The sequence below is a fragment of the Montipora capricornis genome, chromosome 9 (genome assembly GCF_036669925.1).
Source record: "Montipora capricornis isolate CH-2021 chromosome 9, ASM3666992v2, whole genome shotgun sequence".
In the NCBI taxonomy this organism is placed as follows: Eukaryota; Metazoa; Cnidaria; class Anthozoa; order Scleractinia; family Acroporidae; genus Montipora; species Montipora capricornis.
The window spans coordinates 47,894,406-47,921,905 of record NC_090891.1 but is presented as its reverse complement, the minus strand read 5'-3'; the positions used below and the strand labels follow the sequence as shown (position 1 = coordinate 47,921,905).

The 27,500-nt window shown below is 39.1% G+C and overlaps 1 protein-coding gene across 1 annotated transcript in view; it reads right to left on the bottom strand.

The window, feature by feature from the left end:
* Positions 1-27,500, bottom strand: part of LOC138017689 (probable phospholipid-transporting ATPase IA) — a 50,191-nt gene that overhangs the window by 4,600 nt on the left and 18,091 nt on the right. Inside the window, exons 10-43 of the mRNA XM_068864706.1 lie at positions 26,219-26,272; positions 24,924-24,997; positions 23,230-23,300; positions 23,019-23,059; positions 21,243-21,369; positions 21,087-21,125; positions 19,407-19,498; positions 19,214-19,249; positions 18,839-18,916; positions 17,742-17,830; positions 17,555-17,612; positions 16,513-16,627; positions 15,344-15,426; positions 13,734-13,783; positions 13,588-13,656; positions 13,234-13,319; positions 12,529-12,668; positions 12,240-12,287; positions 11,517-11,607; positions 11,332-11,396; positions 11,157-11,234; positions 10,639-10,668; positions 10,380-10,462; positions 9,597-9,705; positions 9,237-9,314; positions 8,151-8,261; positions 7,855-7,929; positions 7,159-7,281; positions 5,669-5,747; positions 4,519-4,580; positions 4,115-4,171; positions 3,604-3,711; positions 2,326-2,414; positions 1,341-1,401 (exon numbers count right to left, since the gene is read on the bottom strand). Of these exons, the coding sequence (XP_068720807.1) occupies positions 1,341-1,401; positions 2,326-2,414; positions 3,604-3,711; positions 4,115-4,171; positions 4,519-4,580; positions 5,669-5,747; positions 7,159-7,281; positions 7,855-7,929; positions 8,151-8,261; positions 9,237-9,314; positions 9,597-9,705; positions 10,380-10,462; positions 10,639-10,668; positions 11,157-11,234; positions 11,332-11,396; positions 11,517-11,607; positions 12,240-12,287; positions 12,529-12,668; positions 13,234-13,319; positions 13,588-13,656; positions 13,734-13,783; positions 15,344-15,426; positions 16,513-16,627; positions 17,555-17,612; positions 17,742-17,830; positions 18,839-18,916; positions 19,214-19,249; positions 19,407-19,498; positions 21,087-21,125; positions 21,243-21,369; positions 23,019-23,059; positions 23,230-23,300; positions 24,924-24,997; positions 26,219-26,272 (2,649 nt within the window). The remainder of the gene's footprint in view (positions 1-1,340; positions 1,402-2,325; positions 2,415-3,603; positions 3,712-4,114; positions 4,172-4,518; positions 4,581-5,668; positions 5,748-7,158; positions 7,282-7,854; positions 7,930-8,150; positions 8,262-9,236; positions 9,315-9,596; positions 9,706-10,379; positions 10,463-10,638; positions 10,669-11,156; positions 11,235-11,331; positions 11,397-11,516; positions 11,608-12,239; positions 12,288-12,528; positions 12,669-13,233; positions 13,320-13,587; positions 13,657-13,733; positions 13,784-15,343; positions 15,427-16,512; positions 16,628-17,554; positions 17,613-17,741; positions 17,831-18,838; positions 18,917-19,213; positions 19,250-19,406; positions 19,499-21,086; positions 21,126-21,242; positions 21,370-23,018; positions 23,060-23,229; positions 23,301-24,923; positions 24,998-26,218; positions 26,273-27,500) is intronic.

Genomic DNA, 27,500 nt, shown 5'->3' with positions numbered 1-27,500 from the left:
AAAGAGAGAGTGTAAAACACTGTATCACCTAATAGCTATGATACGGTCCTACGTAAAACATCAATTATTTGTCAACAAAATGCGCTCAATATTGTGACGGAATACATTGGTTAACATAGCAATAGAAGTTCCATCTAAAAACGTCCGATTATGTGTCTCAATTGAAACTCTTTGCAAAGTTAAAACAAATCTCAGTCAGGAGAGGAATCAGTGTCACCTTCACACTGGGAATTAAAGAAAGCTCTGAATCCGCTTCACCCAAGTTTTTTAACTTTTAGAGAGTTTCACCATCATACATAATCTGCTGCCGGATTACTTCCCGGAAATGAACGAATTTGTTTTGTAGATAAAAGTTTAAAAAGATAAATTATATGGTCTTTTAAGATCGCTTTTCTGTTGCTAAGGTGACCTGTTAAGTCACAAAAAATGAGCGCATCTTGTTAAGCTATACTTAGTATTTCACATGGTGCCACAACGTTGCGTTACGTGAAATAGTAGCGACCTCCAGATTGGCCACTTCTGAGCACGCGCATTTTGAAAAGTTCCGTTCTTTACACGTAATGCACGTGCCCAGTACTCGTAGTTGTTCTAGTACTCCAATCTCAAGGTCACTGTAGTTACAGAGTTATTCCTTTTACAAAGACAGTCTCGTGAAATTGTTGAAACTAGTTTGAGCCACCTTATCATGATACAATGTTGTGACACGTTTTCAATAGACCATATTCTTATATTCTCAGTATTGGACTAGAACTACAATGCTTGCAATGGAGGCTAATGCGGGGGAATATAATAAATGGTATTTGCATTTGAAAAGATTCCCCCGCATTAGCCTCCATTACAAGCTACAAGCAATTGCAAAAAGAGTTGAGACAATCACTGTTGATAACCGTACAGTGCGTGGCATTCAAGTCAGCGCATCCCAGACCCCCATCCCCCCGAACAAAAGTTTTCCCATCTCCACTTGGCGTTCAAACTAAAGGGTTTCAACATTGAAAAGAGGGGAAGGGGAAGGAGGGGCGTTAGGACTTTTCTTTTGAACTGGAAAAGGGATTTTAGGAAGAAGAGGTGAATTTTCGAGTCAGTGTCTCAAACTTTATGCAACTGCTTGTAGTTCCAGTCCAATACTGAGAATACGAATATGCTCTATTCCACGTTTATTCTTTGCTGAGTGATTCTTAGCTGAGTGATTTAGTTTGTTAGATCAATTTTTCCAAACATGTTCAAACTGATGGTGAAATGAGGTCCTGTGATCAGTAAAGGAATTAACTTTATATTGGTCTCAATTACGTTTAAGGAAATTAAAACAATAGTGCACAACGAAATGGAGAAGGCAAACGTACATGTTCAGCTTCAACTTCTTGGATCTCCTGCATCAGAGTTTTGAAAAAGGTTCTTCGAAATCTGAGAAATAAAACGTATGCTTTGCTCAGGAAGCAGCGGGCTAAATTCAGCCACAAATGTTAGCTACATTATTATTCGTCTGAGTCGAATTGTAGAGCACTAATTAATGCCATTCGCACTTTTTGTACAAATCAGAAGTGAGAATTCCTTCTTCACACTCTTATCGCTAGATGCGGAATGGCTGACAAATTAAACCCGCATAGCAAACCACAAAAGATGGATAAAAGGATCTACTTTCTTAAGAGACTGTGGTGCTGCGTCGGTGGGAAAGTGGAACAAAGAAGTGGGTTTATCAACTGAGTTGATATGGTAAATTGACCACCGAGAAACTACCATCAAGGCAAAGAATGGCGAGGAAATAAAATCTGTGAACAATTTCAAATCACTCGGTGGATGGCTTGAAAGCTCTGCAAAAGCCTTTGAAGTCCGAAAGGCACTGGCATGGTCAGCTTGTCACAGGTTGAGGAGAATATGGAAATAAAATTTAGGAAGAAACATCAAGGAGCGGCTTTTCATGGCCTCTGTAGAATCTATCCTGCCTTATGGAAGTGAGACATGGACAGTCACGAAAGCTATGGAGAAGAAATTAGATGGATGTCATACCAAAATGCTACGTATGGTATTTAATGTGTCTTGCCACGAGAAAATTGTCCAACAAGGAATTATATGGAAATTTAGCACCAGTATCATTAAAAGTGGGTTTCAGAAGGTTGAAGTTTGCCGGTCATTGTGTCAGACAACCAGAGGAAGTAGCTTCTAAAATAGTACTTTGGCAGCCAATGAGCGGACGTATGAACGCCGGAAGACGAGCTGTTACCTATATAGACCGACCTGAAAAGCGATACCAGCTTGGAAAGTACGGAAGAAATGAATGTTGGCTCTTACAAAGGCGCTAAAAAGGACACAACAGTAAGGGACACTTACATTTTGTAAAGAAGATCCATTAGAAGAGTTATTATGGGTATGATGCAGAGAGAAATCCAAAACACGACACTCGAGTATATCATTCGGTCCTACAAACAAAATACAAACAAAGAGTCACCGATGAGTCTGACACAGACAATTAAGTATCACCAGCAAACGGCCTATTTGGACTGCAAAAACCCGAAAAACGGCAAACAAAACAAGCGTCTTATTTGTAAGTGACCTTCAGTTCACTAGTAGTATCCCGATCTTCTTATAGTTTTGCCTATGCGCGAGCCGTCAATATTTCGTGGTATTGCCGTCTCACTTTTGCGGCCTGTGATTGGTTCTTATGTAGAAATTGACGTCGTTGCACTGAATTGGGTTGCTGACGTACGCAAACAAATACGTTTCGCAGGTAGAAAGAATTGAAATTTCAATCAGGCGCCGGTTGATTAGTTCACAGTTTTATTTATCCTTTATAAATGAAAGATCGCGATACAAAACTAATTGCGATTTTGAGACGGCAATACCACATTATATCGACGGCTAGTTGGGAGAAAATATATTCCGTATTGGACTTCGCAACTCCTCCTTCGCAAAAGCCTCAATATCCACTTGAAAATTCTCCTGACTGACCTACATTTATTCTCTTATGCTATTAAATGGGCCGAGGATTTGCTAAAAGACAAAAACTTCCGTCTGGTGATCATTTTATGAATTCTCATAACCTTTTCTCCTGATTACGTAATGATCTTGTCAGAAGAAATTTGATGTTGGTCACTCTTGCATGGGACTAAAGGGTTAACACTGTATTTCAGGTTTCGTCATCCGCTTATTTTAAAGCGCCGGTCTTTTAGTATGTTCTTAAGATATCTAATACCAAAATGATTCTGACAATTGATGAGCTAAAACTTCTTCCTTCTTAAGATACAGATGGAATAGCCCACTTCCGATATATTAAAATTGATTCCTTAACAAAAGGCATCATCTCGAGGCTAAACTCATACAAATCCTTATATTTATTCCCCAGAGCCTCGAGATGATGTCTTTTTTTAGGACTGGATTTTAATATATCGAAATGCGTTTATTGTGACACACGAGAAACGGGCTCCTAATCTTCTCTTATCGACGCAAGCATAAGTTCAAGCAACATAAGCAGAGGCAACAACTTTCAGCCTCTCTTCTCTAACAAAAGGTAACTATAATCAAATCGCTACTACTTTTGCGAATATAGGACCCATAATCCACTGGCTCTGAGATAATCTAATAAGCAAGGGAGTTCAAGGGAAAGTATACCTGTCCTATCATATCGGGAGCGATGTAGAGCGCCACGTTTGGAACACAGTATATTAACAAGAAAATAAACCAGCTGGCCATGCTTCCCCATATAGCCACGTGACAAAGCTGTAATGAAGAACAATCAAATGAGAAGCACATCGCAATGGCAGCGCCTGTTGCATACGATTATATACAAGGACCGAAAAGTCAATCTAACCACAGTTAGATTTCACGTTACGTCATGGCTGCCATGTTCGTCCACCAGAACTCACCATTGTTATCCACGTCTCTAGAGATTGGTTGATTTCCCGGTGATACTACTTGTGACAAAAAAATCTGAAAGGTGCTGAAGACTTTCCTTCTACTATTAGCATAAGATAACGTAATTTTAAAAAGCCTTTCTGTATTTTCACTATCCTCCTACAACAATTTTCAATGACGACCTCACTCAAAATATCTTTTAAATGTAGATATAATGGAGTGCAAAGGAAATAAATACCGCTACCAACCCGCTAACGGTTCCACTCACCCAATTCCAAGTGTCCAGTTCCATTCCTGCTTTTAGACATACCGTTATAACGACCAGCTGTAAAATGAAGGCAGTGCGAAAGAAAACATGAACTGTCAAAAGTAATTACGCGAATGCGGTTGCCACGCTAAATGATTGGCTGAATAATTTCGCGCCACTTTATCCACCAATAAAAAGCAAGTTAAAGTCAAATGAGCGCTGGCACCAGCAAATATTCCCACGCTCAGAGTAAGTTTCAGGAAATTGCTTTGAATGTTTCAACGTTTCAACCCTTATGGGTTTCTGATTGAAGATTACTCATGTTGGGTAATCGACCCTTCGTGCAGCTGGACCGGATGTATTTTAAGGATAAAATCTGATCAACGTAAGCCGAATAAGCTTTTATCAAAGAAGATGAAACATACCGTGTAAACTACATTTCCTAAGAACCACTGTCCAACCACGATTCCATCACTAAATGGAGCCTCTAAAATGACGAAGATAAGAACAAAAAAGTCAACCGTTGTGTTGCGAGCGTTCAAACGCTGAAGTTGCTGCTGCACTAAAACAAACCACGTCACAGGGAATTTCACTATGTCAAGTTGGGTAGAAGATAAAGGATGCTTTGTGCATCGTGACGCTTATTGAAATCCGCATGCATCTAATTAGGGGCTATGATTTCTGGCGGGGGGGGAGGGGGCAAGGGTTTGCTGTTTTCTGGTCAATACAGCAAAGGAAGTTAATCGGTCTATCACCTGCCGTTGCTGGTCTCATTTTATTCCATCTGCAAAGACTGCATCTGTATCGTTTTAAGGCAGGATACATTGTTTTTTTAAGTCTTGATTCTCAAACAACCCTATGAGATGGTGTAACTGGTGCAGAGAGCATCCCTTTTCTTGTACATATTATATTTATGCGAGTGTAAGATGTGGAATGAGAGTTCGCAGAAAGTATCCCATGTGTAACAGTCTCAGTTCCACAAACTGCGTAGTTTTTCTCTCTTTGATGCCCGGCGGAGAAACGAGTTGTCGCTCACTCACTCGGCTGTCAGCAATAAGCCGCTTTCGATTTAGACAACCCGACGCCTTTTATTCAAGGACCCTTTCACATTCCAATATGTCTACATAATATTTTGAATACGGTCTTTGATAAAACGAAAACAAAGAAAACCTTTTCATTTCATTTCTGCATTAAGTCCCTTACACAGGTCGATCTCCGAGGGAGAGTGAGCGTAACTGAAATTATTAAAAACTAGATTATTGGAAAATGCAATTCTATGTTTCGATTGGCTTAGCCATCATGGTATATGAGCTATTATACCATTCTCGACAAATATCAGTAACTGCACGCATCAGTTTTCTTGTATTTCCAAAATGAAGTACGAAAAATTTATCCATAATTTGTGACCATTTCTAATAATCCAAGGATATAATTGCATTATTAGCACTTAGCTGCGATACCTTAATAACGATATACAACCCACCCTATCTTGCGCTCCGCAAGGTCTGATAAATGGCAGATTGAAACGACAGCCGCTGAAAACACATCTACGACTGCACGCTATGACATACGTACCGTGCTTCAACATAAAACAGGGCAAATAGAACAACAGAAGAGAGTGGTAAACTGATGCTGCGATCCACATCCAAAATACCTACAACCAACCAAAAGATACTAAGTATTTCAGTGATCACAACAAACGAAAGCATTGCAAGGGTGTTGTTTACTCCGGCGATCAGTTCACGCTACGTTTCGCTGGAACAGAACGCAAAGCTTTTGTAATTCTTGGCATAGCAAAATGGCCATTCTTTCCTAAACAAGCACTTATGTCCAGAAATGCAAATACTTAGCTACAAGCCCAATTTTGACATTCGGCAACAAGAGGTGTCCCTTTTAAGTCCAAGCCTTTGCTACCTAGGAGCAGGCGTAGTTCAGTTGGATAGTGCGCGGCCTTCTGAGCAAGAGGTCCCCGGTTCGATCCTCGGTGACTTCAAAGTGTCTTTCGACTTTCCTCTGGTCCGTGTAGCTATAGAGCGTTTTCACTCACGTGACTAAAATGGATGCTAATTTAACGAAACAAAAGAAGCTATTTGCATAGAACATAAACATAGAATTTAAATCCCAGAGGATTAGTTTGGAACACCAACATGGCTGCCGTGACGTCACGTGAAAACGCTCTATAGATTCAAATACCTGTAAAACGGAGCACTGACAGAGGGAGGGGGGTAAAGGGTGCACCGTCAGCTTCCATTGATACCAGTTTCGTAACTGAAGGAACTAACGACGATAAATAAAGTGCCTTAACCTTCACCTTTACCTATTTCCAACAATAAGGTATTGAAGCGTAAAGGTTAGCGTTGTTTTTAGTTTAGGGTAAATGCAGCTGTTTATCCTTACTCGAGGAGCAACATTTGGGGGACACTTTGTGATGTTAAACTCCTACTATGATCAAAAAATCAGTTCCTTTTTTTTTTCTTCAGATTTTGAAAGCGTGTTTGCTTAACACCTAACTGGAAGAATTTTGAGCTTTGAGTTTTATCCAAAGGCTGTATTTTTGGATTTCACGGTCCGCCATTACTATCGTTCAAAACTGACCGATTGGACCTCAGAGGGTTGGAACTAGGGATAATGACGTCCTTTACTCACTAGCTTAAAATTTCCGACTGTTAACGAAATTTATTATATATGCAAAACACGGGCTCTCTCGAGATTTTGGTCGTAGTAGCACTTTAATTGTCTGAATTCCTAGACACGAGAGAAGAACAGCAAGGGGACACTTCGTGACGCTTATTGAAATCCGCGTGCATCTAATTAGGAGCATTTTTGGACATATCTGATTAAAAGATATGGTAGGAATTTTTTTCATAGGGAAAGCACTGGTAACCATCCCTTGTGAACACAAGACTTATGTCACCTCAACCTCGTTCTCAGAGTCTCTCCTCAATGCCTCCTTCGTCGTTGAGGAGTCAGAAAAGAAACACCCTTGGAACGAGATTGGTGTCATCTGAGGAAAATTTCAACTCGGTGCCTTTTGGAACATATGCAAAAGTGACAAAAGACGTTACCTTGCTGTTGTAAATCTCAGCATTTTGTGACGCTTTGTACAGCTTTGGGTATTTCAGCATGCTATCAGAAGATACCGTGCGATCAAACAAGCCGATGGCCAGCGGTGGAACTGAAGTGAAAACCTAAAATGCAAAGACACCAAAACGAGTTAAAATACACCCAAAATCCATGGAAGAAAGAAGTGAAAGGGGGATGCATAGATTCCCACGGAGAAGGAAGAGTTCCTAAAGTCGACCTTCATTAAAGGAATGAATGCTGGAAAGCGTTTTCATTCCGGTTTGTAGCATTCTTATCTCGAGCTGGCTTCCTTTAGCCCTCGTGGTTATTCCGGGCAGCTCGTACTATACTGTTGTTGTTGTAGCTGTTGCTCTGTCCATCAGGAACTCGGCATGAGTCACACTCCATTTGTGTAGTTGCGTTGATTTGACGCTTGGCAAGCCGTGGTAGGAATGAAAGCACTTGGTCAGAGCCTTCCTTCACCCAGTATTCTCATCTGTTTGAGCTTAACAGTTTTTTGGGACTCAGGGGCGAACTGTTTGTTTATTTTCCATTTTTATTTGGGTTGGGGGAAGGCGAGTTAGGTGATTTCTTTTTGGGATTATTTTGGTGTCCATCATTTTTCAAGAGTCCTCTGCCTTTGCACTTACTCGTGCCTATACTGTAACAACTTTCGCTTCTAGCAAACCAAAACTTACCACATTGTAGATTCCAATACACCACTTGTCAAACAAGATTTGACCAGAAAAACCATTGTCAAGAGCAAACCAAAGCTACAAAACACAAAGATATTGATTACTCGATCAAATAAACACTCCAAGCAGAAACATTTTATATATAATATGCCACAATGTGAGCGATCAAAAATTTGTTAAGAGTGAAGATTATTCTACCACCAATTTTCCCGCAACAACAACGCGGGAATTCTAAATAGGCAAGGAATTTGAAATACTTTGCATTATAAGTTCATTTACGTGGTGCTAGACTTACTTACCTCGATCACATAAAGACAAACATTCTTGTAAAATGAATAAAGGATGAGTTTGGCTAAACGTTGGTAACTCCATGCTCCATGAACAAAAAGCAGTTTGTTCAAATAACGAAACTGCGGACAAGATAAAACAAAGAGTTTGCGGTTATGAAGGTGTTGAGTTACCAAAGTTGCTTTCCGAAAATGGCTTCAAAGCAAAAGCAAGGAACCAGGAAGAGCAAGAGTTGCAACCCTACGACACCGCCTGTTGGGGACCTCAAAATATAACTTTGCTTTATCATAAGTCTTTGGCGATTATTCCATCTCGTTCATGTCCCACAATGTAGGCGATATATCCTAAAAATAATTCAGTACGAGCGGTTTCAAAGTGAAAATAGAGAATGAAAGATTCTCCGTTGCATGCTAGCGTTGTCGTCAAAACCTAAAATAGACCTCTTTAGCTTGTACATTTTGTTTTCCCATTTCAGACCACGTGATGTTACTCTAGGGAAAACTTTCTTTCAAATGTCGTCCTATGCACGTGAATATGTACGCATAACTTATGAAAAAACAAAAGGAAAATTCCCTTGAGAACATCACGTGGTCTGAAATGGGAAAACAAAATGTACAAGCTAAAGAGGTCTATTTCGTGATATTTCACGTCGTTGTTATGCAGAGTAACGCAAACACATGTGCTAACATGCGTGCCGCACGTGCAGCACGACTTTTTTCCCCCTTTTAACCAATGAAATCATTGTTTTGTGTGGTGTTCTTGCTGACGACTGCATTAGTGATCAGCATTCACATCTTGACACCAGGTCCCAGTTGTTCAAAGGGTGGATACCTCTATCCACTGGATAACTCAACTGGTTTTGCTAGTGTTTATCCGCTGGATAGTGATTTATCCGGTGGATAGCGTTATCCACCTTTTGAACAAACGAGCCCAGGCCCGGGTTGCTCGAAGCATAGATAGCGCTAACCAGCGTTAAATACCATGGAAACCTATCGGTTTTGACACCTTTTAACCAACGGTTAGCGCTAACCAGGCTTGGAGGAACCGGCCCCAGGTGGTTAGAAGAGGCGCCGTCAAGTCACTAAATATTGGGATACCTGTGCGATAGCGTAATCCGAGGCGCTGGCTGCCTGCAGACCTTCAACTCCACTGATCCCGACACCGACATGTGCCGCCTGCAACGACAATAATTAAGTCACAACTGGAGAGAAGACCTTTTAAAACATGAAAAGAAAACATGCAGGGATAGCCATCTGAAAATAAAAGACCGTTCTCTGACAAACCGTGCCTGAGTAATTACGCTAACTAACAAACCGACCTTAATTCGCTGGCGAAGCAGAGAAATGTAACTAGTTCAAAGCGCGTGAACGGCGCTATAGCCTGTGGCATTCGCTTGTTTTGTCTAAATCTATGCGACAACGAAAGCAAGATAATTCTAAATTAATTCTGAATCTGACCTGAATCATTCCAACATCATTAGCTCCATCGCCAATAGCGAGAGTAATGGCGTCCTTTACGTGCTGTTTGACAAGCTTCACCACTTGCGCCTTCTGCAAAGGAGAAACCCTGAAAATAAAACAAGCAACATATTGTAAATTGAAAACTTAATTAAATCTCTCAGGTTCAACGATGGGTTTTTGGAGAACTCTGTCGCTCAAACATTTAAGTGAATAAAAGAATAAAATTCAAAGATTCAACTCCAAAGTAATAGAGAAATTACTTTTCCGATTGTAATCGCATGATCCGATAGCCTGCCTAGCTGGCGGGATTATTGACGCGGGAGGCACCACGTGATCTGTTGACGTAATTTGGAGGACTGGGAAGAAAAAGTTTAACGCCCTATCCCACAACCGCGCACGGCCTTAGGTGTTGTTTCCAAATTTTCTGCAGTATTTCCATCGCCAAAACTCAACAGATCATTCCGTGTCTCCCACATTTCCTGTTACTGAATAAACATTCACGTAGAACCGACAAGATCTAACCTCCCCTCTGTCATGCTGAATTCGAAAATAACATTCAAGGCCGCGCGCGGTTGTGGCATACGGCGTTAAAATTATCTCCCCATTCCTCCGAATTACGTCACCAGATCGCCTGGCAGATAACGAGCGGCAAAGCCGCACGGAGAATGGGGAGAGGCGCTGTGCCCCTCTCCATTCCCCGCTCGTCATTTGCCTCCCGCCAGTTGCGTATGTTGAAAACGCAGAAAGGCACTACGGAAAATACAAGCAAGGTTCACCAACCTGCAACAGATGACAGCTTTACAACTTAGCGCCAGATCCAAGAAACTTAACTTAAGTTCGTCTGACAAGCCATGCAATAAAGTCTATTTGAAAAATAAAAAACAAAAAACATTTAGAATGTTACTTCAGGACATTAATATCTTCATTATTTGGGACGCAAAACCTTTGGTGTACTTGAATTCAAACGTGCTGTATAGACAGTCATTCTGTCAGAAAAAGAAAAAGTCAATCGTTAAATTACCAAAGAATCAGATCATACCTTGCCTGTGATGATCAAGCCCAAGTCATCCTGAAAGAAAACATAAGAACTTTAACAAGGACACGGAATTACGCGAGCCTTTACTGCCATTACAGTGCTGGAAGATAAGTGGGCATTAAAACGTTTTAACGCCCACCACGCAAGGGTTAGGATACTAGTTGGTAGCTACTTTCTTTCTTCAGTACAATACCGGTATTAATTATTCTGATTAAACAAATAGTTCAAATAGGTCCTTTTCGATATATTAAAATTCAGCTTGAAAGAGAGGTTTAGAGGACAAGGACGAAGAAAAGTGACAAAATGAGAAGATAAGCAAGAAGAATAAAGAAATAAACAAACTGGTTATTGCAATGTGCATGTATTTTTGTGACTTGTAATAGAGTTGTAACTTTTATCTTGTCTGCGTCTGTGGTTATATCTAAGGGCCATGCATATCAGCCTTTGGCTGCTATTTCAATAGAGTAGGTATGTATGTAGGCCTTATGAGTCTTTCATTATTAGGGCAGAGTTCGGCTTACCCTTATTGCAGGCGGATGCTTCTGGGCTGATACTCGGCCAATATCTCTCAGATGCTCATTTAGCCATTCGCGTGTGCCCTGATGATGAATACCATACAATTAGCAGAAAATTAAAGTAAGTAACGATCAACATGCACACATACATGTATTGGAGCTAGTAGTAAGGACAACTCACATCATGGGTTTCTTCTCCACAAATAAGAAGCTTCATCTTCGCAGTGAGCAAGCGACAAGCATACCCTACAACAGAAGGAAATATATCACACATCAGAACGTGGCGTTTGTTCTCTCCTACGCGTTATGCAATGATTTAGCGAGTCAACAAAAAGCTGTCATTTTATAACAAGTGGACTGCGTTACCGATGTTGATAGCAGTCTCTTGCTTGTCACCAGTCAAAACCCAAATCTTGATATCAGCGTCTGCGAGGGCAGCAATGCTTTCTGGAACACCCTACACAAAAGACACAGAATATAATCACACCAGAAGAGGTTTAGCACCCACCTCACCTACCCTCTCCTCACAAAAATAAAAATAAAATAAAATAAAATAACAACAACTACATCAAACAAAAAGGAAGAGGATGTAATTGGGAAAAGGAGGCGCACCACGTATTTGCACGCACATGCTAACCGCTCGCTGGATTTTTCTTGGATAGCTCCTTTTTAAAAACTACCACAGTTTAACCCTTCAAGTCCGAAGCGAGACAAACATCAAATTTTTTTCCTCACTTTATTTCTACAAAATGGACACGAACGGTTTCAAGAATTCACCAAGTCATCCGTGAGGAGAATACAGTTTGATCCTTCAACAAATTCTCCAAACAAGTTTCATAATGAAATGCGCAGAGATTAGTAAGGAGAATTTCAGGGTGGATATAAGGCTTTAAGGATTAAAAAGAGCCAACGGTGTAGCAAGGGTCTTGTTTGGTTTATCGGAGGAGAAGAGAAAGAGAGAGAGAGAGAGAGAGAGAGTGAGTGCACAACACCTAACGACTGCAAAACTTAAGTGACGTTTCCGACGCTTACTAACAGATGTTATTCATTTAGTTATATTCAAATAGTCTTAAATCGCTACATCGTCACCTCCTGCAGCTTGTCCTCAATGGCTGTGGCCCCTAGAAGGAATAAATCCTGTTTGAAAAAAGAAAAACGAACTTAAGCAATGAGAAGGAAGTGTGGAATAGAAGTCCGAATTTTTTTCATAGTCTCCCCCAATAAAATTTTCCTTTTAGCAACGTTCCGTTTTTCACAGAAATTAATGGAAAGAGAAGTGGCTTCACATTTTCTGACCCAATTCGCAAGAACAAATGATTTTAACAATTAATACATTTAACGACACTAACAAACCAAAGAGGACCGCTAACTCTAATACCTTCTCAATAAGTTCCGCAGCTTCATCGACATTCTTTTCACGGTTTTCTAAGCTTGTAGAGGCTTTGTAATAAATATCACTCCACCGCTGAAACTCATCCGGGTCCAATTCTGCCATTGCTATACACAAGGTGCGCAAACCTGATAGTAGATAAAAAAACAACACTTAATAAGCCTGGTTGTCACAAGCGATGAAATACAAGCGCAAGCATAAGTAGCTTATGGTAAGTGAAAACGAAGGTCGACATAACCATAAGCACATTAATAAAAACGCAATCAAGATTTTGTTCAAATGCTCGAACGGTCGCGGGGAATCTTAAAACGAGAGCTTTGATTGGTCAGACACGGCCTAGGGGCCCGTTTCTCGAAAGTCCCGAAACTTTACGGGCCATTTTCGGGTGTCACGATTCCCTTTGTATCTCAAGAACGGAGAGGATTTAAGTCGTCAAACTTCACGAACATGTTTCTTTTAGTTAGCTTGAAAACACGTTAAAAGATCGGCTTTTCAAAATAAGCCGTTAGCAGTTTCACAAATGGCTTTTCGGGCGCGAAACTTTTGAAAATTTTGATCCAAGTGCTTGTCCTCGTGTTTATGCTTGTGTCGAGGCCGGAGCTACAGGACGCTCTTGGAGATATTCTCAAATGCTTCCGCTCCACGATCGGAAAATTTATGACTTTGACGCCGGTGTCAACTGTCCAAACTTACCTTCTTTGGCAAATTCTTCCAAGTGTTTAACAGTACTGTCCAAGTACATTTGCTTCTCTTGCAGTCTCTCAAAGATTACTGTGTCCTGTCCAAAATATCAGAAGTTAGTGTCAAGCTGAACGCGTGAAAACGTTTAAATGTTTGCGACAAGGAAAAAGGAAAGGTTTTTCAAAAACTGGGAAATGACAAATCATATGAACGGAACACCAAGTAGTAAGCTGCCTCCGATAAAGAAGATAAAAGGACTAAAATACACAATGTTTAGGGCCAGTAGTGCGTGGGCAAGCGCCCGACGTAAATCTACGGGAATTTTCGGGCAAAAGGGTGTTAGAACACGTGTAGTCTATACTTCCAGCTCCCTTGCAATGCAGCTGGAGGTTGCCCGCGGGTGTGCGCATAATCACAGACATCCTTCTACGAGTGCTAAAAGTTAGTTTCAAACGGAAAACATTAGTTTTATTTTCCAGGATATTACGTTCAGAAAAAAATCTATTTCTTACCTGTTAAATTCTAACACATTCAAGACTTCATACACTTCTTCCTGTCCCATCTGAAGGATAAAATAATGATTACCATTTTGCAGTATATGGCGCTGGGAAAGGAAAACCAGTGCAGATTGTCTTTTATTCGTTTTGACTTGGGGTATTGACTAGCCGCTACCGTTGTTACAACATTCTTGGGAATGTGCTCTAGCCATACTATGTGTTATTGCCCAACTCTGTACTAAGTCCTTAAACAAAAAAGGCAAGGCAAGAGAAAAGAGTACGAACGTTCCGCGATATTGTACATTTAATCATTTATCCTGTTGGTTATTTGTGCAGTCATAGTAGGGAGCTTAAGCACGCGCGTTTTTGAGACCCGATGGTAACCGGAAGTGAGCTGTTTTCCCTTTTAACTTGTCTTCACACAACCACATTTACATTGCTAAGTATCTTTTCTCCATAAGAGATGATTAGTATAAAAAGCTGGGAGACACCTCTGTCCTGGCACGCGAAATGTTCTCTTCCGGTTGCCGTTCGCGTCTCTTAAGCTCCCTAGTAACTAACTTCCAACTTTGGTGCAGTTGCAGAACCAATCACGTTTTTTTCCAACGCGCGCAAAAACCCAAAACTGTTACAGTTGCCTTAAACTGTCCAGACAAGTGTGCGGGTCATTTCTATAGTCTGCACGTCAAAGATATATTTCTTCCTTTCATCAAATCCTTTCACAGAAACACATGAACCCAAAAAATTGACCTGCTCCGAACTGTGCCCGTGTGGCTTCATAGCTCAGTTGGTAGAGCAGTGCCACCGGCATCGCAGAGGGTCATGGGTTCGAATCCCGTTGGAGACACGTGAACCTTTCAGGTGTCTATAAGTGACCATTGCTTAAGGACGTTCGCGCCAATTGCTACTGCGTATCCTTACAGCGCACGCAAATTCACATGCCACGTCATGCATCAAGCGCGCGCGCTAAGTACTAAATGAACAATGATAGGGCAGATGGCCATTGCTTAGCTTTGCTTGGATTTAACGATCTTGGATGTTCGGTGACCACTACTTTTCTTTTCAGAAACAGATTTTATTTACACTTATCTCCACATTGCCCAAAAATGAACAAAAAATCAATGTGGAAAGTTAAAAAAAATTCAAGATTTCTGTCCTCGGGACATGGAAACCTGCCATCTTGCGGCTGCAAGGCGCAAGAACCTGTGGTCGCTAAATGCGAACTTGTTCTTTAAGGAACCTCAACAGTTAGCTAAATTCACTTAATGGGTCCACTTAAACAAAGTTTGGTAGAGAACATTTCACTTCAAAGATGTAATGGGCTTACAGACGCTGTGGCCTTATTCGCTAAAGAAGCCGGATTTTTTCAGATTTAGGGTGTTCTTCCGGGCAAGTTTTCTCCAAAACGAAGTCGGTGATTCCCCATTTTTTTACAATTCTGACATCACTAACTCATCAACTTTCAATGGTAAAATTTGCAGGAAAAAATCAATGTTAGAAAATTTTCGCGCGAACGTCCTTAAATCAAGTGCAAGGATACTTTCTCTCTTTCGTCAACAACCTGCGCTTAAAATAGAGATACATTTCTTTTAAACTAAAAGAATTTTGTTTTCACGTCAACTTACTGCGTTTATGATGACTGATAAGGGAGTTCTGACATTGAAGGAGAAGCCAAGTTTCTTGGCCCCTTTTACAAGAGCCCCTTCATCTGCAAATACAGCATAACAATATGCGGTTATTTACTAACTGCTTACAGTCTGAAATTTACGATCAGATTGTTCTTGATTCCACCGGCTCCGACCACATAGTATTTGAGTCTCCACTTGAGAGCCGGATAGCAACATTTGGTACATGACACCATTGGTGTCCAGTGATGAATTATTTACAACAATTCAGACAGTGTTGTGGGCAGGGTTGTTTCTGTGGTAAGGTTATCTCAACCGATAATAATTCTTTGCTAAGGAAAAAGATTAGAAGACTTTCTGCCTATTTTTTTGGATACAAGTGATTTTGATTTTACAGATAAAGGTAAAATTGGCTTGCATCTAATCAACTGAACTAATTCGGGACATAATTATTGTAAGGCAATGATTCAACAATTTGGTTTCCCTTGCTTTCTTTAGCTCCACCTTAAGGTCTCGTCATGATAGTTTTTCTTATCAATACATTGAATAGACCCCAACGATTTCCTTTTTATACTTTCCTATGAAATTGTAGAGTTCTCCAAGATGTTGTTTTAAAAAAATTGATCTTCTCCTGGCTCTCTCAAGAGCCAACTTTAACAGAACATGATACACCGGCCCACTCTCCCTTTCTTGATACTCTTAAAGGGGCTAGGTCACGCTATTTTAGGTAATTTTGTTGAACTTTATTAATTATGAGCTCTCAACGTCAAATTGGCAGAGCAAGAGTCTTTCATTTGCAAAATCACGGCCACATAACAACTGAGAATGATTTTCCAGCTGTGTAAATGACATTTTGATATAGACTGATACAAATTTGAATAAAAGGTGGGCCGACGTTTTTCAAATTTACCCAAATTCAATGCATTTCAATCCTCTCCACTATTGTCCATCCATGTCCCTTCTTGGCTTCCCTGTGTTTTGTTAGAGTTCTTCTATAGTTTTGAACAGTTAAATAGTTTGATATGTTAGTTAATTCTATGACCATTCGATCAGTGCATGACCAAGCCCCTTTAAGCTTCGACGAAAATAAAGAGACCATTTATTTAGCGGAAAAGCTCATCAATAGTAAATGAATAAAAGAACAATAACATCTATATTGTTTGCTGTACCTGGTGAAGCAGCTTGGTAGACGATTTTGTCAGCATTGCTAGGATCTCGTTCTGGTACCACTGTGTGACACACCGCTAACAACGTCAAAAACTCCCGGATAACAGATGCTGTAGGCTACAAAGACAAAATGTAATACGTGCATGACTTGTTCCAGGCAACTCAATTAAATCAATGCCCACAGCAAATAAATTATGTTGAGTGGAATATGACTGGTGTGTAGGATTCATACAACTTCTTACAATGCAGGGTCGTAGCCAGTATGAGGCAAACCGAGGCACTTGCCTCGGTCATTTTTTCGTTAATTTAAAATAAAGCGTGATTCCAACGTTGTGTTTAATGTGTACTCATCATAAACACTTAAAATACTTCCGAAGATAATTTAACCACGGACATTGCCTCAGTCATATCTTTTTTCTGGCTAGGGCCCTGCAATGTACTTCACGTCGTATATCAATCTGAAGGCAACTGTAAGGTAACTGCTTTGTTATACCCAGAGCATGTCATGGCCACACAAATTCCATGCTTGAAATATATGCAAATTAATAAAGGGAAAGCTGTCAGCACAATCACGTCATATTTATCCTAACAATACCACAATATTCTTAATAAAACCTGATCTTGAAAGGAATAAATTATTGTTACTGATAGTGTTTCAAGGCATCTCAACCACCACCAAAAATTCTGGTTTGGACCCCTAAACATCAGCAAAAAGGGTGCAAAGGACCCCTACCTCATAAAACCTATATGCAACACCAGGTAAGAACACTAGGAAAAGTAAACAGGTCTTAATATATTTGACTTTTCCTATATATAAAATTCATAAATACTATTCAATGATATGAAATTGCAACTGACCAGTTGTCTGCAACTAAAGAATGTTTAAGGTGTAAAGGACCCGCCAGAAGGATGAAAAACTAGTTACTTGATGATGTGGGAAAGGACAACTGAAAATCAAATTCCTAGGCAGAATGCAAATAGAGCATCTGACGAATTTCCAGTTTCCTTGACTGGTCTTGTATAATATAATATTTACAAACTCACATGATGTTCTCGCAAATTATCCAACAGGGCTGGATCAATAAATGTTTCCTCATCTCCACTGTAAAACAAAGGAAATCATAAGTTGTCAAACAAACACATTGACACAAACTTTTAACACCATGCAACGTTCTTACAAGTTTCAACATGACTAAACAAAGATTTGTGCACTCGTTTGATCGTTTCATACCAGTAGCTAATTCCTCCAATGGAACACTTTTTAAATTCCATGACATTTCTGGTCAGGGTTCCTGTCTTGTCTGAGAATATGTACCGCACCTGTAGAAAGAGAAGAGGAAAAAAAGGGTGAAAAAGACCTGCCAATAACACCTTCATCGCTTTTAGCTGTTGTGGTAAGTTACAGAAATTCATTCTTTTCTTCCATGTTGCCTCTACAGTCACACCATGAGGAAAGGGTGGGACTCAGGGTGGTGGTCACAGGGGAGTGGAATCTACAATTTATAATTAACATTATTATTCCATGAGCACACCTTGGATATGACATGGTAAATAGCCCACAAGGCGCATAGCACCAAGTTGGCTATAACCAGTCTCATATCCAATATTCCATTCGCGCTTGTTGCACATGAGACTGGTTATCGCCAACAAGGCACGTAGGTATTTACCATCTCATATCGAACAAGCACTCATGGAATAATAATTGTTAATTATTTATATCAATTCAAGGATTTGGAGGGTTGATTTGAATGCAGAAAAATCCCTTTAATTAATTAATTTATTTAATTATTTACTGATTGAGTATGAATACATTCATGGTAGAATTAACAATAGGACATAGGTCCCCTACGAGGTTAACCACCAGGATACACCACAGAAGACAGACCACAACACCAGGAACTACATGCCCTACTCCTTATGACAAGTGTGCGGGTTCTTTTACATCCCACAGGATTGTGAACATTGAAGGGTTGTGAGACGGGACCTCCGGCTTATTGTCCTTATCCGAGAAGACTAGAGAGTCTAACCATTTGCAGATGAAATTACAAAGGCAGCACTTTCCCCTCATGTATTTAAAGACCCTGAGTGTTGGTCTGGCCAGAGTTGAACTCACGACTTCCCACTTAACAGCCTGGTGCTCAATCAACTGAGCCACCAGTGCGCGGTTAAAATACCAGTACCTGCATTTCAGCTCAGAGCATATAGATTGTTGTTAATATTTTAAATCTAAACAGGAATGAATATATCATTGTACACTGCAATAGGGATTCAATCATAGGTACCAAATAACATGAGTCTCACAAAACTTTCAATTTATTTCAAATTTACCTGTCCTAATTCTTCATTGAGATTGGACGTGCGTGCCATGGCTGGTGTGTCTGTGACATCATAGTACATGTCAATGTCCTGAAGTGTACAAAACATTTAAAGCCAAGTTCAAGATCTCTATTAAATGGGAAGACAACTATTAAATGAAATCAAACCTGGTCACAGCAATTTGAAGGTTGATTCTGAGTACCCAGAGAATAACCTCTTAGAGCAAAGTACAGCAGAAAGAAAATCAACCCACACCTGGAATTAATTCCAGGAATCTACTGTATATAGACTAATGTCACAGGTGCAGCACTCTCACCAAAATGCTAATGGGGATTCAGATAATTTCTAACCAGTACAGCTAATGAAACATACACAATGAGTACATACCAAGTTTATGAAAATTGCTTGAATGAATTTGACAACCTGTTCAAGAGGAAAAAATAAATCATTTTTTTCTGTATTTTAATCATTTAATTGACTCATTCATCTTTGAATATAATTTCCATTTTCTGCTTCATGAGATTCTTAAAGAAATGAGTAACAGAACAGACAAATGACATTTTCATCTTTAAAACTATACCTCAAGAGTTACTGTCAAGCTGATTGGTATAAGATTATTGTAGAGAATAATGAATGTCAGGAATGACATGCCAAGGTTCTGCGCCCTTTTCCCTATGAGGCAAAAAATAAAATAATAATAAATAATAAATAAACTGGTAATACCATGAACTCCCACAGATAAGCCGCACCCTGAAATTAGCAGCTCAAATTTTGGAAAATGAAGAAATCCAAAGTCTAGTCTTTAAAAGTCTTTTTCATTCACTGTTCATCAAATGCAAACTCACTATTAACATTGAAACGGAAAATACTATGAAGTCTTACCCACAATTTTAGCACTTTAATGTAATGAACATCGTTTCTACCAACTTTGACACATGATTCATTGACAGGAATTTCTTCATTCAACACAGTTTTTCCATAGATTTTTGCAAAAAAACAAGAATTTGAGCGGAACATTCCTAGCTTAGTAAGAAGGCATTAGATTGGATGCAAAGATTAAAAACTGGACACCGGAAGCTGTTCCCACAGATAAGACGCACCCCCAATTTCTGGCAACAATTTTTGGAAAAAAGGTGCAGCTTATCTTTGGGTGTTTACAGTACTGGCACTCAACTTTTAACTGCAAGAATCTCATGAAGTACCAGAGATAGCCTTCAAAAACCAGACCCAGATGAAATCAAACACCTGGCTGGAAGAGGGAGCAGGGGATGGTGTAATGGTAATTGCACTCGCCTCCCAACAACGTGGCCTGAGTTTGATTCCAGATTCCAGGCCATATGTGGGTAAAGTTTGTTGTCGGTTCTTTACTCCGCTCCCAGAGGTTTTTGGCTGGGTTCTTTGGTTTTCCCCTTTCCTCAAAATCCAACATTTCTAAATTCCAATTCAATCGGATTGAGGGCCATATTGAAAACTACTGGGTCACCAGTAAATATGTTAGGCTTGTTAAATAAATTTGTTATTATTATTATTATTATTATTATTATTATTATTATTATTATTATTATTATTAACAGATGTCATGGATACCCACTGATGGTGAACCCAGACTGGCCTCATGTACCGAGGGCATCCTGCCTTATTAAATACCGGCAATGCTGTTGTTCTTTTGGAATGTGGTTCAAGTTGATTGAAGAATGGATAGCACTTTCCACAGGATATCAATGGATAACTCAAGATTGGTTTGATAATCTTATTCAATGGATAGCACTATCCATCTAAAGTTCACACATCAGGAGAGATGTACTGTTCAAGTAAAAATCAAACCTTAATGACCTGAAGGACATTACTTTGTGATGTTTTCACCCAGTTTAACAAACAATGATGGCTAAAGCAATGAAAACGCCACATAAAAATATAACTTTGTGATACACTAACAATTTCAATGTGATTATTTCATCTTGTTGACGTTGTAAAGTATGGGCTGAGTATCCTATAGCCGGATTGTTAAGAAAGGTTGAATTAAATAAATTAATAAAAATGAAAGATTCACTGCAGTTACTTATGTTGTCATCAAAACTTTAAATTTGGTTCCTTCATGAAGTTGTTATTTTTAAGAGTATAACAAAGAAATGAACTAAAATATGTGTCAGACATGCAGCACAAGCATTTTTCCTTTTTAACACATTGTCATTGGCAAAGCCATCATCATTTCTCAAACTCCCTTATTTCTCCTAGCACATTGTAAAATTCTATCACTTACCAGAATACCCCAGATACCAGTGAGTCTCTTGATGATTATCTGAAAGTATTCAATAATTTTAAAAGTTTGTTTAAAAGGAAACAGGATACATGATTATGCTACATTTTCATGTTTTTAATATTTGAAAGCAAGAAGGTTCATAGGCAATATGCTGACCTGTCCATATCTTAAAGCCAATGGTGCTACAAAGAGCAAGGACAAGAAGCAAACCAAATAGGAATAAAATCTGAATGTTTGTGGTGTGGTCCACATTTGACCTCTTGATTGGTGCAGCAGTAGAATTCTGTAAAGGAAATTTTTAAATTATATAATTGGGTAAGGGTGTAATACATCCCCAGAACGTTCCTTTCTGTTTTCTATTTATAGCAACAATGTTGACGGATCTGTTGGTTGGCGACTTTCACGATCAGTAACTTGATGTTCATATCTCATCTCTTCACTTTAATTTACATGATCATTACCATTAATAATAATAATAATAATAATAATAATAATAATCGTACTAATAATAATCATAATAATTTCAACAATAAAAATTTTAATGAATCAATGAAGTTAGTTGGTCAGATAAATTTCAAGATATTACTAAATAAGTTTTCCTTTAGAAAAAAAAAGACAAACAAGTACCGTTTCAAAACACTGACACATACATACATACTTAACTGACTGCTCCCCGTAGGGGCTTTTCAGGGCCAACAAAACACAATTAATTAAACAAGGGAACAGAACAATAACAACAACTGTTAAGAATCCCAACTGGCCGGAGGCAAACCAGTTGGCTATTTTACAAGTGGAGATGGGAAGTTGAGCCAGGGACTACCAGGAACAAATTCAACGAGTGGTCAGAGGGGGTCTTGAAACCGGGATATCCGGATCTCAAGGCAAGCGCCCTAACCACTGGGCCACACTGTGGTTGTTACAAACTTTCATACCAATTAAGTCTTTGGATAGAGAAGTTTCATTTGTCATATCTTTATCTTGTGAGTTTACTTTAAAAAAATTGAGATGCTCTCTTGATGCAATTGTATTTCAAGATCATCGCTTCAAAACTCCACTATGCATTCATCCAATTTTGTTAATCATTCGTATGATTACAGATTGAATTGGACGACACAAAGTCCTATTAATTACCATTTATGAATTGTACTCTACTCAGTCCTATTACTATTACTTATTACTATTATAATTATTGTTGTTACATATCATATTATTATTATTATCATTATTATATTATTATTATTATTATTATTATTAATTATTATTATATCTCTCAGATAGTACGCGCGCTGTAATTGGCTGAATTAGCGGGCTGTATTCCACAGTACGGCCCGCTGTACAGCCCACTAAATTTAAAATTTCAACAAAACATCATCTAGCGAGTTTTTCATGTCATTTCTGTTGCATAAACTTGTACTGAAAACTGTTTGAATCTTGCAAGCCACTATTTCAAACTTAACAGCCAAGAAGATCTAGTTTTTGGGATTTTGGCACGGCATTCTTTGTGGCAGTTGAACCTTCCGCTTCACTTTGACTAGTTTCCTTGCCCGCGAGCTGGTTAACCTCAGAGATATAATAAATATCTTACTAACCTCGCTTTCTCGGTCCGTACTGTAAGTTACTGTCGTTTTTTACCGTTGTTTTACGGCCCAAGCGCGAAGCACGCGGGCCATAAATCAACTGGAAAAAACTCGGTCTGTAACTTACAGTACGGACCGAGAAAGCGAGGTTAGTAAGAGGTATTTTTTATTATTATTATTATTATTATTATTATTATTATTATTATTATTATTATTATTATTATTATTATTATTCATTTATTCATATATCCGTAGGCAGCCTGTATAACCAAAATCCTGACGTTTCCCTACAAATTATTATTTATTGCATACAATACTCTTGCATTAGGATAAGGATGTCTGAAGTAAAGCATACCTGCATGAGTTTGGAGTCATGTCCAGTGTACACAACAAGACCTTTAAAATAATTACAGTGTATTATTAAAATTGCTTTGGCACACAAATTTGAAGAAATGAGGAATTACAACAAGTTACATGTATAAACTGTGCAGGTAGCCTCTCCTTTTTGCTGGACACAACAGATATACCCTTAGGTAAATAATATTTGTATTGTGACTTAAACTTACCAAATATCCACTGGGTGTTCCTCAAATGTGCTCCCCTCAGCAAGACCTGATCTGGTCCTAATGGCACAGACCTAAGGGACAAAGAAGTTCACAGTAAACAGCATAGTAAAAAACTTCTGTTCAAGCTGACAAACAGGTCTCTTGCAATTACAGCTTTAAGAATCTGTCATGAACAAGCCACGTTTTAAAGCTGCCTGCTGTTTGGTGTAATAAGGCAGGGTGGTGGCATGGAGGTGTTGTGTTGGGTGCAATGCATTGCCAAGACAATGGGATCAGACCTTTGATGGAACTTTGACAGCAGTGGGACCAAAATGTAAGTAACAGGTCGTCGTAAAACCAATACTGAAAAAGGCTACAAGCTTCACTAAAGCAAATTTAAATTAACCAACTGTATCAAGACCATAATTTTATGTTAGCACTGGTTTGTGTTTGGCTAGCATTATTCAAATAAGTCTGATATAATGATATGAACGATGAGATGAGCATTCTGTATTTATAAATGTCCCCAAACCTTCTCCAGAAATATACCACTCAAGTGTCTGTCCAATGTTTACTCCTCAAGAAGATAAATATTAAAATCTAAATAACGGTCATTGCTGGAAAGAAAGTGTTCTTAAATGATTTGTACAAGCTTAAAATTGCGCGGCTTCCTAACATTATACGCAGATAAATTCTTCTCCAGAAGAAAGTGGTGGAGTTTGTGGTCTACTGTATATCTAGCTTAATAGAGGTGAAGGGTTTCTCACACAACCCCGAGCGTCTTTCTTTAAGCATGCATAGATTGAAACGAGACAGGTTTTCACAGTATGAACTTGCTGGTGCGATGACAGATAAGGCGTGCCTCTGCACATGCTTGATGTTGTTGCATAGATACGCAGGGAGACTATGATGAAAGACTGGCACGCTGCCAGTACTGTAATACCGGTTTTACACATGTGCAATACAAAATTAATTATCATTTGATGGAATACTAGCTCGTTTGTTATATACCATGCCACCGAGTGTCAGGTGTAAAGTAAGCTAGTATTAAACTAGTCTAAGATTAAAAAAATTTTCAGGCTACCATGCAGCTCTCGGAACAACTCTCGTGATTGGTTCAGAAAACAATGGACACAGAATGATCTACATCTACATGTCCCAGCACTCGACAAAGTCCTATTGACTTGTGGCTGTTTTTGCTTAGGTGGCCTCATACACCACAAGCCTTTTCAGAGACATTAAGCCAAGCCAGCCACTTCTGCTGGAAAGAACATACTCACAGAGGACAGCCACAACACTGGGAACTTCATCCCCTCGTACTCTTCTCAAATAGTGTGTGGGTTCTTTAACATCCCACAGAGAACTTATAAACATGGAAGATATTTGTGAGACAGGACCTATCAAATAATGGTTTTTAGTCCTTATCCAAGAAGACTTGAAAGGCTAACCATTTGCAGATGTTATTACAAAGGCAGCACTTTCTCCTCAGTTATTTTAAGACCCTGAGTGTTGGTCCGGCCGGAGTTGAACTCACAACCTTTCGCATGGCAGCCGGGTGCTCAACTAAATGAGCCACTGGTGCGCAGTGGAATAAAAACAATGGACCATGACATAGAACACAATAGAGCTGCGTCCTAAAGGGATCCAATGAAATTAGAGTTTGTAACAATAATAGGACAACATGGGTGTTTACATTGCTGAAGTGCAGTACTCACTTTTGAGATTGGAGTATTATGTTCCCTACAAAGTCATAAAGTCGGTTATTTGGTCCTTCACATTCCACACGTCCCTATAAGAAATCATTTCCTTAATATAAAATTCATTATCTCTGATACCTGAAAATGTTAACGCTGTTTGATGCTTGTTCTATTAGAAAGAATAGACCATGTCTACATGTGGTTATTTCTGCTTACTTGGCCCCAAACACCACAACCTTCTTTAAAGGGGTACCTGGTGTCACACTATTTTTGTTAAAGACATCTTTGCATCAATGAAGACCAAAAAATAATGCTGAAGATTTATTGCCAGAAACCATTGAAGTGCGTCAAAGCTATTCTTTGTTGTTTGCAATCAAGGATCGAGAGGATGGAAAGGGATTGGAACTGAAAAAACTGGCCACTTTTTAAAAAGTCTTGGATATTGTGTCTTTAGAAAGTCACCAAAAATCAACTGCAAATAGTTCTTTGTGCCACAAATATTTTCAGATCTTGTCAGTGGGTTGTCAAGAATGTTGTATGTGTGAGCTAACATACTAACTTAGATTTTTAGCCAGTTTTGACGTAAATATAGCAAATTTAGCATGCCAGTGAGTGACTTAAACGGCCAAAGTTAACTGGAGAGAGCAGGTCAGATCACAATATTGGGAACCCTCTGCCGTACTTTTTGCAAAATAAATTAATGGTGCACTGAACCTTCAAAGTCCCTCACAGTTCATGAAAAGGGGTTGTGAAATGGCCCTGCCTATGGTTTTAAGTGTTCATCATATAAGACTTGAACTACTTAACATAAAATTTGTAGATAAAGTTGCAAAGGCAGCAGTTATTTCTTCAGTTATTTCCAACTCCTAAGTGTTGGTCCAACACATGCTTGAACTAACAACCTCCCACATGGTCGTCCAGCATTCAACCAAAATTCTTCATAAAATTTTCAATGTTCAAAGCATCATTGCTCAGAGATTAGCCGACATAAATTGTGTTCACATTTTCAGAGACAGCTCATCATGCAATGCACTTTCAATTATTCAGTACCAAATTCTAGGTTGACTGATTAGAAAAATGATAGCCTTACGCTAATAATAAGGCCAAAAATGTAAAAGAATTCCCAAAACAAGTACTGTTGCCAGTTGTGAAAATGTAGAAAACAATACAAACGTTAATGTTTTCATTCTTTCTGTGCAAAGTTTTGTACCATAGGGGTTAGAATGCAAGAGATTGTCAAACAGTTCTGGATGGCAGGAAAAGAATCTTTTTCATTGCCTAAACTCAGTATTACAGTCTGTGGTACAACTTACTTGCATGCAGCGAACTTCAAGAAGTGATGTCATTTTGGCTGTGAGGGGTAAGGCCTGTGGAAAAAATGATTTAATATTAACCCATTGACACCTGAACCACACTGGACCACCCTCACTGACAAGTAAAATCATCTGGCGTTAAAAAGAACTTAAAATCTACTAAGTCCCAGTCCTAGGAGTCCATGGGTTAAACATTTTTGGCTTTTGGTAATGGTTTACATGTAAAATTGCATGCATTCTGCATTAAATGTAATTTTGTTTTCACTTTGACTAGATAAGAAATTGGCTGCCTACATGTAGCTCTGCAACCCCATAATTATGTTTATTCTTGGGCCATTTTTGTCTGGTGTTGTACATGTAATTTCCTTTGTATCTCAAGAACGGAGAGGATTTAAGTCGTCAAACTTCACATGTCCAGCAGTTTGCTTTCTGTTACCTTGAAAGCATCCTAAAAGATCGGCTTTCCTGAACAAGCGGTTGGCAGGTTCACAAATGGTTTTGCGGGCCCGAGAGGTTATCAGGACTTTCAAGAAATGAGAAACGGGGCCCCTGGCCTCAGTTGTTCAAAGGCCAGATAACTTTATCTGGTGGATAAGTCACTATCTAACAGTTTCAGTCTGCGCAATTATTTCACTTCAAGTATTTTCTCCCTTAACCAAGAATATGCACATAGAGTGGCTAGAATTATACCGCCTTTGAAAAACTGGGGCCAGTACTCTATACTTAAGTATATAATATTTTATACTGTAATTAATTTTTATTTTAAGCAGTAGCGCAATAGGAGGCAGTGCAGCCCAGTGATTAGGGCTCTAATGCCTTGAGATCCGGAGATCCCGGGTTCAAGACACGTTGTGACCACTTGGTGAATTTGTTCCTGATAGTCCCTGGTTTAATTTCCTGGCTGCACTTGTAAACAGCAAACTGGTTTGCCTCTGCGGCCAGTTGGGATTCTCAAAAGTTGTTCTGTTCAATGCTCAGAGATATTAGCTACAAGCTAATCTAAAAATCCGAGGGTAAATAATGATACATACTTACTTACTGACTTACTGACTGACTGACTGACTTACTTACTAGGCTGATCTAAGTAAGGGTGTGTACGAAAAGCTTGGAAGCGGAGTATAATTAAAATTATCATTCCACAAGTGCGCATTGGATATTATTAATGGCAAACCAGGCGTGTAGCATGCCGAGTTAGCTATAACCAGTCTCATAATTTATGTGAATGGAGTAATAATGTTTTATTAAATTTTCACTAAATTCTGAATGCTTGGACACTTGCAAA